This window comes from Erpetoichthys calabaricus, chromosome 9, assembly GCF_900747795.2.
Source record: "Erpetoichthys calabaricus chromosome 9, fErpCal1.3, whole genome shotgun sequence".
Classification (NCBI taxonomy): domain Eukaryota; kingdom Metazoa; phylum Chordata; class Cladistia; order Polypteriformes; family Polypteridae; genus Erpetoichthys; species Erpetoichthys calabaricus.
In genome coordinates, this window is record NC_041402.2 from 172,742,036 (window position 1) to 172,756,181 (window position 14,146).

The 14,146-nt window shown below is 42.4% G+C and overlaps 1 protein-coding gene across 1 annotated transcript in view; it reads left to right on the plus strand.

Annotated features, from left to right (window-relative positions):
- Positions 1 to 14,146, plus strand: part of esama (endothelial cell adhesion molecule a) — a 135,314-nt gene that overhangs the window by 92,242 nt on the left and 28,926 nt on the right. The window contains exon 2 of the mRNA XM_028810417.2: positions 12,781 to 12,914. Coding sequence (XP_028666250.2) covers positions 12,781 to 12,914 — 134 coding nt within the window. The remainder of the gene's footprint in view (positions 1 to 12,780; positions 12,915 to 14,146) is intronic.

Consider the following 14,146-nt stretch of genomic DNA (forward strand, 5'->3'; position numbering starts at 1 on the left):
AAAAGAAAAGGCAGACTGCTGAAGTTCAGGATAAAGGTGGGAGCCATGGGATTGGACCTGCATGCTCAGCCAATAGGGAAGAAGCATGGCCTCACAAATCATTTTGGAAGCCAGTGTGAATTTTTAAGCCTGATGGCAGAACTTCATCATAGTATTGGCATTTGCTTTTGTTGGCACCCTCTTGTCTCTTATTTTAAAAAGAATGTGTTTGCTTAAAGCTGGAGAACTTTCTGTAACACAAGTTGCCAAGTTCAGACCCAGAGACAAACACGGAGTATATTTATCAGGCTCACTAGAGGAGAGAATCCTTCAGAAAATTTGCAATGTACAGTTATAGAGTTTAGTACTATGGGATGGTACACTATAAAAAGGAACCATATAAAAGTTTTTTAATTAGTCTGTCTACCCCTCTCAGCACAACATTTATTTCTCTAGCATATTTTCTTGTTTTCTTTTTATGCATGTATTGTAAAACAAAACACAGGAACAAGATAAAGAGTTGGGGACACCATGTAGGCAAACCCCATTTAGCTAATGGAAAAATAACAAAAGGCTGAAATATAACAAGACGTCTTTTCAGACTGGAGTCAACAGATAGACTGGCTTAAAATGACCCCTTAAGAAAAAGCCAGACATGGTGTCACTGATGCTGCTGGTCATCTGATCTGTAGGGGAGGGAGGAGGAGAAGCAGTAGGCAACAGCGCCAGTCCTCAACTTGGGGTGGAATTACCATTCGATAAGCCATCAAGTTATCTCCAAAGTGCACATGTGTGACAGTATAAATTTTATTTTATTTTATTTTCAAAAACCAGAGCATTACAATGCACAGGACACTGAGGAGGACCTGTAAACACAAGTCATTGAAGTTTAATAATACTGACTACCTGCTATGAACAATGAAGGGTGACGTGTGTCAACCCCCCCCTAGTACCCCAAATGGACACCGACTGCCACTGTTGAGCACAGCCCTGACTTTGGGCATCCTATAGCCAAATGGCATATACAAAGTTGTGACCATGAGCTTCCTCTCTACCAACGATTCACCAATCAAAAAACAGCATTCATTATTAGGGCCCACCCTCCCCACTTTGATGGGTGAAAAAGACAGTTTCATTTCAAGGTGCATTTCATGATGCATGCAACATCATGGAAATAAGGACATGAAGAAATTAATAAATGCAGAAAGAAATGAGAAACAAAACCATGTATTTCAGGAGACATTTATTTACTTACTAGTCATTTAGCCCATTACAATAACGGGCGCTAGAACAGTAGTGCATAAACATTAGTAGGAACAGTCTATATTAAATGGCAAGGGACTTTGACCTCATTCTTTTTGTCGGTCGTATTTTTCTTTCTTTCAGCCTTTCTTTTGTTGATGTTTACTTGCTGAGCTGACCGTTCTTCATGGGCTGCCACCGTGTATTGTGTGTCTTTAATTTTCTGTGACAGCAATACTGTCTTGTACGGCTCTATTCAATAAGGGCGCGCACAAAAAGGCGAGCTTCAAAAGGGCGATCTCAATTGAGCGCAGCGAATAAAGGCGTTCGTAGATAATTTAGTTCAAATGGCTCTGGAATATGTGAAGAGCAACAATGGTGCAGATCTTTATTTACGCGCGCCTTTATTCGCTGCGCCCAATTGAGGTCGCCCTTTGAGGCTCGCCTTTTTGTGTGCGCCCTTATTGAAGGATACCGTCTTGTACGTCCGCTGGCTTGTACGTCCGTAATATACCTTTAATTTTCTCTGGCGGTAATACAGGCGTGCGCGTCGGTAATATGCCTTTAATCTCCTCTGACAGTAATACTGGCTTGTATGTGGCTGTAATATGCGTCACTGTATTGTGTACCTTTAATTTCCTCTCGCAGTAATACTGGTTTGTATTTCCGTAAAACGCCTCTAACTTTCTCTGACAGTAATATCGCTCATCGCACCGTGCCCCGTGCATGCGCACTTCACCAAAAGACACCCACACATGGACACCTGGACGCACACAGGGATTTTATATATATAGATATTTGCATAATGTACCATTTTCTAAACTTGCTTAATCCTGAGGAGGGTCATGAGGGGCTATCCCATCAAGCAAAAGGCATAATGCAGGAACAGTACCTGGAAAAGGCGCCAGTCTTTCACAGGGTGAACATACAAACACACCTACAGACTCCACATTACGCCAATTTAGCTTCGCCAATCCACTAAACCAGCAAACTCCGCACAGGGAGGACTCAGGATGCAAAAACCTTCTCTCTTTACTAAGAGGCAGCAGCACCACCATACTACCCTCATTCACATATCATTGAGTTTTTTATGTATATACTGTGACATTTCACAATATATGTGTTTATTTGATTTTCTCACAAATATTCCTCAATATATAGCACCTTTCTTTGTAATGTCAAAAAGGGCAATACTGAGAATCAAGTCACTTTATGTGCAATCACTGTTTTATGAAATTCTTTTCATGATGCTTGCAAACAAACACATAATAAAATAATGACTACAAGTATTTCTGTCAGGTGTTTGCAGTGTATTTGAAAAGACAAGACCAGAAAATGAAGTGCAACATTATCTGTATTTTGTGTGTAGTGTGTTTCATATTTAGCACTAAAAAATGTTTGGTGCAAGTCTAAAGCATATTATTACAGTCGGTTCTTATTTGACATTGTGCACCGTATTTGCATGTGGTCGCCATCACAAAACGCAGCTTGGCCATCATGAGACGTATTTCAATATTTGTGTGGTACTCTTCATAGAAGCAGTGCATTAAGAATCAGGAGTACAATTACAGATCAATCGTTTATGAGGCACCATGGCCAATAAGCACTAGTCACCCATCAGTCAACATTTGACTTCAGATGAGGCCATCAAAGAAGGTGTGACTGGTGCTTAAGAGGACTTGTAAGGAGCTCAGTAAAGTCAGTTAAGCAATATCAGAAGGATGAGACTTAAACAAAAGCACAACAAAAATCCCCAGAATAATCTAACATTGCCATGCGAGGATGCAGCTCTTCATTCTGGGTTTTTCATGTTATGACTAACGGAGCTACGCAGACAGACTTTGGGTTCTGCTAGACAAACTGCAGAAAGAGGATTGTTACTGTTGTGTCTGATTTCTAAATCAAACCAACATAACCCACCATCACCACGACCCCACTTGGCTCACACAGTGCTCATAACAGACTGGCGTCACCGTTGGCATCTTACAAGCCCATACGGGTTCACCCTAAAAGGAAGGCAGGCACTAAATACCCCTGTCTCCAAAATGATTTCTCTTCATTGCTCGGCTTGATGAGGCTACTTTTGATTTTCCCCATGAATGCCTTGGTGAGTGAGGCCATGTCTGAAGTCCCTGCCAAGGATTTCTCATGAAAGAATTTATTTGAACACAATCAAAAACTTAAGAGGGATTTCAGGCTTGTCTGATGAGATAGCACTCTCAAAATTGCTTAAAATATCTTTGGAGATTACGCTAATGTAATCCAATTTAAAGGAGCCTTCTTGAATGTATTCATCAGCTGAAACATCAGTCTGAAAGATGGACCCTTAACAAATTCACAGCTTACCTCACTGCAATCGAGGACAGTAGGAACCCATCATGCATGGCAGGGACCCCAAGTCTTTGAATATTGTCAAAGGAAGTGTGGGAACGTAGAAGCCCAAAGTCACCCATCAAGTCCCACTGGCCCCTAAAATCACCGTCACTCTGGACCTCAGGTCTCCCAACACTTCTGCACTCAGAGTCATCAGACGTTTCCTTGGTTTAAAACCTTAAAATCCTGCAGCCTTGGTTTCATTAATTAACCAGCGCCAATATGTGAATGGCTGTGTGTGTATGTGTGTGTGTGTGTGTGTGTGTGTGTGTGTTTTACATTGCAGCAATCAGATTGGCATGTGTGTAGTAACACGTCCTAATTCCTCTGTGAGACTGGTGAAGCAGATGGTTTCAGTGCAATAAATTATTTATTTAACAGGTGGATATTTCTAATAAATGTAATTGACTTATTGAAGGCATGGATTTGAAATATCTAAAACCAAATGTTACAATATTACAGAACAGTTAAAAGTGATAAATCATTCATTCTTTCTCAATTCCACTCAACGCATTTGAGAACTGCATTCAGCTGGAGCTCAACCTGGCAGTTCTGGGCACAAGTTGCAGTGGCACAAGGCCTGGAATTGCTAGACCTAAACTGGACATTAAATGAACAGCCATTGAATGGCCTTCCAGCATTTGGCCCTAAAACCGATGATGAAATCTGCTCTTATCCTATTTATTGTTCCTTAACATTGTGGGTGATTGTAACAGCAACATTTATAGGCTGACATGTAATTGTGCACAGATTGTGTTATTTCTTCATGGCTTTCTTCTTTTTTTCTCCAGTTTATTGTTTCTTGATTTCATTCAGAACTTTGCTTTTCATGTATTTATCTATAATTTGGTGTTCAATGTTTGATATTAGTTTGTATGCTGTGCTATAATGTCACCTTCACATTTATTCCTATTGCATTCCTTTAAATATTTGTGATGCATGTTAAGCATGGGGTGGCACAGTGGCGCAGTGGGTAGTGCTGCTGCCTCGCAGTTGGGAGACCTGGGGACCTGGGTTCACTTCCCGGGTCCTCCTTGCATGGAGTTTGCATGTTCTCCCCGTGTCTGCATGGGTTTCCTCCCACAGTCCAAAGACATGCAGGTTAGGTGGATTGGCGATTCTAAATTGGCCCTAGTGTGTGCTTGGTGTGTGGGTGTGTTTGTGTGTGTCCTGCGGTGGGTTGGCACCCTGCCCGGGATTGATTCCTGCCTTGTGCCCTGTGTTGGCTGGGATTGGCTCCAGCAGACCCCCGTGACTCTGTGTTCGGATTCAGCAGGTTGGAAAATGGATGGATGGATGGATGTTAAGCATGAGAAAGGTACTATATAAATGAAGCATATTACTATTATGGCAGCCAGTGTGGTGTAGTGGTTAAGGCTTTGGACTGCAAACACTGAGGTTACGAGTTCAAATGTGACACTGTGTGACCATGAGCAAGCCACTTCACCCGCCTTTGCTCCATTTGGAAAAACAAAAGAAATACAACCTAATGTATCTCAGATATTGGAAGTCGCCTTGGTAAAGGAATCAGCCAATTAACTATTATTATTATTGCTACACACTGTAAAGGAGCTATTATAATTTAGCAGTTAATTGACTGGCAGCTGAACTCCTAATCATTTACTGTGTCACCAGTAGGGGGCACCACTGAGTCCCAAAACCCCAGACTCACGAGACCCAGCACCACTTCGGGTTCATATGAAGGATTTTTAATCCACACAGATCAAATATAACAATGAATGCAGCCAAAAAACAGATTTAAATACTCCCTCTTTTGCTCTCTCTCTCCATTTCTCTTCTTTCCTCCAGTGAGTTTCACCCATTACCTCCCAACTCTGCCTCTCCAAAGTTATGGTGGTGGGCTCCATTAAAGCTGAATCCGAGAGTATCTCCTGTGGCACGTCATGGCTTGTCAGAAGCACTTCTGGGTCATATGAAATCCAGGGTGGTCCTCCCCCGGCAGCGCCCTCTGTCATCAGGAGCGCCACAAGGGACTGTACTTTCTCCGGTCCTGTTCAGCCTATATACATTGGACTTCCAATACAACTCGGAGTCCTGCCATGTGCAAAAGTTCGCTGATGACACTGCTATCGTGGGCTGTATCAGGAATGGGCTGGAGGAGGAGTATAGGGACCTAATCAATGACTTTGTTAAATGGTGCGACTTAAACCACCTACGCCTGAACACCAGCAAAACCAAGGAGCTGGTGGTGGATTTTAGGAGGCCCAGACCCCTCATAGACCCCGTGATCATCAGAGGTGACTGTGTGCAGATGGTGCAGACCTATAAATACCTGGGAGTGCAGCTGGATGATAAATTAGACTGGACTGCCAATACTGATGCTCTGTGTAAGAGAGGACAGAGCCGGTTATACTTCCTTAGAAGGCTGGCGTCCTTCAACATCTGCAATAAGATGCTGCAGATGTTCTATCAAACAGTTGTGGCGAGCGCCCTCTTCTACGCGGTGATGAGCTGGGGAGGCAGCATTAAGAGGAAAGACGCCTCACGCCTGGACAAACTGGTGAGGAAGGCAGACTCTATTGTTGGCATGGAGCTGGACAGTTTAACATCTGTGGCAGAGCGAAGGGCGCTCAGCAGGCTCCTATCAATTATGGAGAATCCACTGCATCCACTAAACAGTGTCATCTCCAGACAGAAGAGTAGCTTCAGCGACAGACTGCTGTCACTGTCCTGCTCCACAGACAGATTGAGGAGATCGTTTCTCCCCCAAACTATGCGACTCTTCAATTCCACCCGGGGGGGTAAACGTTAACATTTAACATTATACATAGTTATTGTCTGTTTTTTCACCTGTATTATTATCATTCTTTAATTTAATATTATTTATTGTATCAGTATGCTGCTGCTGAAGAATGTGAATTTCCCATTGGGATTAATAAAGTATCTATCTATCTATCTATCTATCTATCTATCTATCTATCTATCTATCTATCTATCTATCTATCTATCTATCTATCTATCTATCTATCTATCTATCTATCTATCTATCTATCTATCTATCACCCAAGGACCCCCACAGGGCTATGCTTCTGGACCCCATGAAGCCCTGATGGTGTCCAGACTGCCACCTATTAATCTGGGGGTTGGACTGTTTCCAGGTTCCAGCTCTCACCAGTCCATTCTTCTTTCTAGCATTCCAGTCAGGATGGGAATTCTAAGGTATCCTGGCCAGGTAGTGTCCGCAATTTTTCCATCCTTTCATTATGACTTCCCAGCTGGGCAAGAAGTTCTCCTCCATCGTTGCTGGAATGCCCATCCTTCCTTCTGGGCAGTAACAACTGTAACTGTCAAAAACATGTTAGAAGCACAGACCACTGTTCTGATTATACCACAAAAATGAACACAGTAAATAATTAAAATTTTTACAAAACATGAATGCTAAAATATTTTCACATTCCAATATTTTTTACAAATATTCAGGGTTTAAAAACAGCATCATTTTATGTCTACAGCAATACAACAATTATCCATAAAATATTCTTGCACATTGAAACAATGAATTAATATTGTCAGCTAAAACACTACTTAAATGTAAATATACACACATTGGTCTGTTTTAAAATATTTATTTGTTAAATGTATTATAGGTTTTTACTGTACACAATGCACAGTTCATTTGATTTACAAGAATGTTTTGCAGTGCTGTTAGATGAGGTGCGCCTGTGTTGGTCATTAGGTGGCAGCACAGAGCAGCAGAGTGCTGTGGCTCTCGGCGGGGCCTTAAAATGGAGATTAAAGGTAAACAGGACGTGTGCCCCTCCAAAAGGTTATTTTTTACATGCTGCTTACCTCATGGGGTTTGTAGTGATAGCTGAGAAAAAAATGAATGTGTGTTTTCATGGAGATGCTGATAAAAGGGGAGCATCACTGAACAAACCAAAAATCTCACACTTCTCTTGTTGCATAATGCACATGTCCAGCCATCCAGTTGTATGCTTGCAACTGGCAACACACATGCATTTTTTTAAAATGTTGTTTACTTAATAATTCTGGGAAATAAAAGCAGTCGACAAATAGGAGAATCCTTTATACTGTACAGGTCATGCTTTTGAATTGAAGACAGGACTCTTAAGCAATGAATCAGGGGAGAAGAGGGTCTTCATTTCAAAAGCACCTTTCATTTCTAAAGAGTTAAGCGTTAAAATTTAACTGATCACCAAAAATCATTCAAGTCTCAATTACCAAAGAATCGATTGACCAAACACTCTGTGCACTTTTGGGTTTCTCCTGGTACACTCTTAAAAACAACAGCTCTGTAATTGCACTTTACTGGGTTGTGTGGTTCCTTGTAAACAAAGAATCATTTCATTCAGTGCAGCATCCTTTTACATATGAGCTTTGAAAAGGTTCCTAATATGTGGACAAAACTGACATCTTTAATGTATAGTAGGCCGCATGGCAGGATACTACAGAAGTCTTGAATGATCGTGTGATAGAGGCTTCAGCGTATACTCCCGTGCTTCATATTTATCCTTAAAAAAAGACTGTTGGATAACCTGTTAATATTCACCACAGAAATGGTGGCTATAATTTTTGCCCTGGAATGGGTAGAAGAGGTCTGCCCAGAATTATTTACTGATTTGTTCTGACTCATTATCTGCTTTATTGCTCTGGCAGGAATGTGGGCACCCCACATAGATCCCCTCCCAGGATACTGAGACAACAGCATTAACCACACTCTTAAAAATAATATGCCATAGGAGAACCATTTTTAGTTCGCAAAAGACCCATCCAGAAGAAGGTTCCAGAAAGAACCTTTATGTATTTAGATCTGCACCATACTCCATACAGTAAATAACCATGACTAGATGGTAACAGATTTGTGAAATACCAATGGGTCATACTTTTAAAAGGACTTTTGCTGCATATAATCATGCAAGCTAAGTACAGGTTTTCCTAATCTGTTCATGTCTTGCTAGGTAGCCTATCATACATTAAACATTTTTTTTTCTACATCTTAGGAAGTTATTTAAAGCAGGAAGACCCAACTTTGTATACAAAGATCCCCTTCCAGAATGAAATGGTGTTTTGTCAAGCAGTGGTTCTACAAGGAACCACACAACCCAGTAAGGAGCCATAATGTGCCAATAAGGAACCCGTATTTTTAAGAGTGCACTGCACCACCCTGATTCCAAGTCATTCTCCTGTGCACAACTTGGAATCAATCATCTCATCTGCTGAAGAACTGTGCCCTGCGATTAACTGGTTGGTCCCTGCTTTGCGATCAGAGCTGTCAAATAAACCAATTTTTAAAAAATACAATTTTAAGAATATGACCGTTAGGAGCAATCTGTGGTACCTAAGATCTGATAGCTGTTGTGTGTGCTGCCACCGTGTGGCTATGTGACGAATGTACATTAAATACGCTTAAGTGGAGCCGCTTGGTTTATATTCATACTCAAAACCCCAGCGAATGAAAAAATCGGCAAATGATATGGGGGTGGATATTTGAGGAGTAAACCGCAAGGCAATGATTATATTTTTATATTATGTACATTGAAGAACCATCAACAACAATCAAATTTAAATAATATTGTAGCGACCTCCGCGTCAGACTCGAAAAGAGATGAAGTAAAAAAAAAAAACAGACATAGTAAAGTCTCACCGAAAAGTTTTTACTTGAACAATCAAGAAAAAGAACGCCGACCTCGTAACCCCAAACACACCCCCTTTTAAGCACCCTTTCCAACCCCTCCTCCCATCCCGGGTCCCGGCTCAATCAATACCCCGCTGTCAGTCTTCCGTGCTGTACTCCGCCCTCGCTCAATCGGACCTAACAGTCAGTCAAAAAAAAAAAGGCTTCAACCTGGCTGGGACGCCACAATATGTTGAAACAATTATTATAAAAGTGAAGTTGAATAAATTGGACTGTGAAAAATCGCGTATGTGTTCGGGTAAAGCACCACTTCCGGTTAGTGGAAATAGCCCAAAAGTTGATAGAAATCTTGGTTTTGTACCTAATACTTGTAAGCAAAATTTGGTTGACCTCAGCGTACTCCGGTATTGTGTTTACACACACACATACACAAAGACAGACACACAGATATAATTCCAAAAAATTGTATTTTTGGACTCAGGGAGGACTAAAACGTCGAGAGTCATCAAAATCTCGAAATCGAATTTTTTGACAATTCCAGTACTTTCCCTATACTTCGTATAAGTGAAAGTAAAAACGTTTAAAAGTTGCCCAGGCATTGAACAATTGATCTGGAAGAGGCTTTACTCTTAACCATTTGGTCACGGTGTCTTTCTGTACAGGTACACCGCGTAACAGGATATATTTCTATTGTGTTGTGTAAATCCAGAATGAAGTACTTCCATTATATATCTAACATCTATTCTTACTGCCAACATTTCTTCCAGTATGAAAATGTATTAACAATGTAGGTTAATAATAAGCAGATCGATCAGTTTCTAGCTCATGTTAAATATTCCTGTCTGGAATATTAGTCCGCAGTGGGTAGTGCTGCTGTCTCGCAGTTAGGAGACCCGGGTTCGCTTCCCGGGTCCTCCCTGCGTGGAGTTTGCATGTTCTCCCCGTGTCTGCGTGGGTTTCCTCCGGGCGCTCCAGTTTCCTCCCACAGTCCAAAGACATGCTGGTTGGGTGTATTGGGGATTCTAAATTGGCCCTAGTGTGTGCTTGGTGTGTGGGTGTGTTTGTGTGTGTCCTGCGGTGGGTTGGCACCCTGCCCGGGATTGGTTCCTGCCTTGTGCCCTGTGTTGGCTGGGATTGGCTCCAGCAGACCCCCGTGACCCAGTGTTCGGATTCAGCGGGTTGGAAAATGGATGGATGGATGGGCAATCCACCGAATACCGGTCCCAAATTATTTAACAACTCTTTTCCTATCGAGTGGACAATATTTAGGAGCGGGAGCAATAAGGTTAGTTATAACCAGCTTACTTATTTAAAAATATAGGTTGCATCATGACGTCGACCTTTCAGTGGCGCAACTGCCACAAACGCAATCTTTTCGGCAATTATATGCATTTGCTCAGCAATAACTACAACATTTAGTTGCTCCGTGTTGAACCGTTACCACTAAGAGACGTTGCGGCTGTTGTGCTGGAATTAATACAAAATATTGGAAATACATCTTATTGTCTTGCAATAAATGTTTTTTCGCGGCTTTCAGTGTAGTATTGTCCACTCGATAGGAAAAGAGTTGTTAAATAATTTGGGACCGGTATTCGGAGGATTGCCGATGGATGGAATATTAGTCTGTCCGACATTGATTATAGGCATCAGCGAAATATGGAGTTTTGAATCTAAATTCAGCAGTTAAAATTTACACTGGGCAGGGTACCCTCACGTATTCCTTCCCATCTCCTTCTTCTTCCTTAACGTGTGGCCTCGTGGTGGGTTCAATTTAATAGAAATACAACTAATCCCAGAGTACCCAGTACAGTATACTGTATGTTAAAGTGTCTTGGCATGTGTGCGCCCTCTGGAGGACAGATAAATGCTTTGCTTCTTCAGTTTTCTGTAATCCTGTAATTGGAAAAGCAGACAACTGGATAGATTGGTGACACTTGCCAGACAACTTGAAAACTGCAGGTCCAGTATTACGTATTATTTTTAAATATAGGATTCAAATAAATACATTGAAACTCCTCCATCTACCTAAATCCAAAACCTACTTACAGTATTCCAGTACATGGCAGCACTGTTTGTCTATTTGCTCTGCCTTCTATTTGTGTCAATATTGACGTTAAATTAACATTCATAGGTTTGGGCTCAGACATGCAAACCCCCCATTGCCTTCCTAATCCTAGTGGGAAGCAGTGCAGATGAGAGGAGCTTCTTGCATAATACTGCTGCTGCCTCCTTGGCATAATGCCGGATTACAAGAATGGTCTTAACTTGCAACGCTCACTGCTGTTTGCAGAAAGTTCCTTGAGATGAGTAGGGTTAGTCAAGCATGTGGGTCAGACAAATCTTGTAGAGGACCCTGATGATTCTCTCTGTCTTTAAAGTCTGCTTTTTGAACTCCTAACAAAGGAGTAATGTCTATCTATCCCTTCTGGACTTGTACCCTGTCAAGGGAAGATTCCCAGCTTGTGCCCAGTGATTCCAGGATAGGCATCAGTTCCCAGCAGCCCTGAATTAGATGGAGTAATCAGTTTACATAACTTACAACAGCCATTTGTGCAAGAAAGTGCAAAGCCAAGTGAAGTCTGATTCTTGTATGAGGCCAAGGCAAAGTTGTAATCAACTGCAAGAAAATGATATCCACCAGCAGTACTCCAGTAACCAAACTGGGGGGATCCATCCATCATCCAACCCGCTATATCCTAACACAGGGTCATGGGGATCTGCTGGAGCCAATCCCAGCCAGCACAGGGCGCAAGGCAGGAACAAACCCCGGGCAGGGCGCCAACCCACCAAGCACACATTAGGGACAATTTAGGATCGCCAATGCACCTAACCTAACCTGCATGTCTTTGGACTGTGGGTGGAAACCGGAGCACCCGGAGGAAACCCACGCAGACACGGGGAGAACATGCAAACTCCAAGCAGGGAGGACCTGGGAAGCGAACCTGGGTCTCCTAACTGCGAGGCAGCAGCGCTACCACTGTGCCACTGTGCCACCCGATTCCCAGAATTCTCCTGACTAACTCCTGCAGCATCCTGGAGTGAACTCCATCCATCCATCCATTTTCCAACCAGCTGAATCCGAACACAGGGTCACGGGGGTCTGCTGGAGCCAATCCCAGCCAACACAGGGCACAAGGCAGGAACCAATCCCGGGCAGGGTGCCAACCCACCGCAGGACACACACAAACACACCCACACACCAAGCACACACGCGCCAATCCAGCTAACCAGCATGTCTTTGGACTGTGGGAGGAAACCGGAACGCCTGGAGGAAACCCACGCAGACACAGGGAGAACATGCAAACTCCACGCAGGGAGGACCTGGGAAGTGAACCCAGGTCCCCAGGTCTCCCAACTGCGAGGCAGCAGCGCTACCCACTGCGCCACCGTGCCGCCCCCTGGAGTGAACTCATTTGACCTATTTTGTTAAGTCCTTGAGGGACCATCCACTTCAATATGTCCTTGACTAAGGCGACCATCTGAACTCCCATTTCTGATGGTGACTAAGCTTACTTCTTGTTTATGGTGCACACCTCTCATTCAAGTCTCTCCATGTTGTTTTACTACAGATAAGATGAAAGCCGAGGACACCATTATTGTGGTAAAGGGACGGACAGCAATCCTACCGGTCTCATCCAAGTTCATCTCTGACCTCAGCACAATGACTGTGACCTGGAACTTCTTCTCTTCAAAGACCAATCAGGTAGCTCTTAGTCTGTTTAGCACCTGTTTTCCGGGTAAAGTGGGCATTGAATGAGTGACATTCCCAAAAAGATTAAAAAAAATAAATAAAAAAGATTTCTGAATAACATTTTTCTGTTTTCTTAGTGATTACCCTTTAGCCAAAAGGGATTAAAGCTAAGGGATTCTGCTTTTATTAATGCCATGAAATACCAGAGAGCAAAGCTGCATAGCAAAGAATACATTTCAGCCCACTCAAAAAGAGGACCCTGGAAGACTGACTGTGGCTGTTTTGGAAATAGTAAAAGTACACTTCACACGTTCAGAGACGTTCACACCTCGTACAGTGATCAGCGTCCTGAAGTGTTCAGAGACGGCTCAGGAGCAGAGTAACTTACAGCAAGACGTTTTTCTCATTAGCTGAATGAATTGGTCTTAAGATCCCAAGGATGGGGTTTGAGATCCCACCGCTGCCACACTTTCTCACCCAAAGCAGTCAGTTAAATAATTCTCTGCAAATTGGTTGTCTCTGTAGAATGTAGGTAGGTAATATAATCTGATGGCTAAGGCACTGGACTTTAAATTCCAAGGCTGTGATTTCAGTTTGCACTTCTGACACATGGTCACTGAATCTGTCTGCACTCCATCGGTAAAAATGTGTAAATCACCTTGGATAAATGAGCCAGGCAAGTACAGTGCCTAAAAAAATGATTCACCCCTTGGAAATGATCACATTTCTTTCTGTCTTTACTTTGACATTAAAGAGTCCTTTTCTGTTCACCAGTGTCAAAAAAAGCCACATTTAATCCACTTAGATTGAAAGTTATAAGTATAAAAATAAAATGTGAGGTCTTCCAAGGGGTGAAGATTTCTTCAAACACTTTATGTATCTCCTTGAACTTTTATTGTTTTACATTAGAAAGATTTGGATGAGAACAGGCCATTCAGCCCAACAAAGCTCGCCAAGTCCTATCCATTTAATTCTTCCAAAATAACATCAAGTCGAGTCTTGAAGGTCCCTAAAGTCCAATTGTCTACCCCACTACTTGGTCACTCATTCCATGTGTCTGAGGTTCTCTGTATGAAGAAACAATTTTAAACACTTCACTCACGTCTCCTCTTAATGCCCTTTTGCTTAAAATTTCAGCTCTTTAATTTTTCCACACAACTCAACCACTGTAGCCCTGAAACTGCAGAATCAGCCAAGTCTCTCTTCTTCAGAGTTTTTACAGCACTGCTATGTCCTTTTTGTAG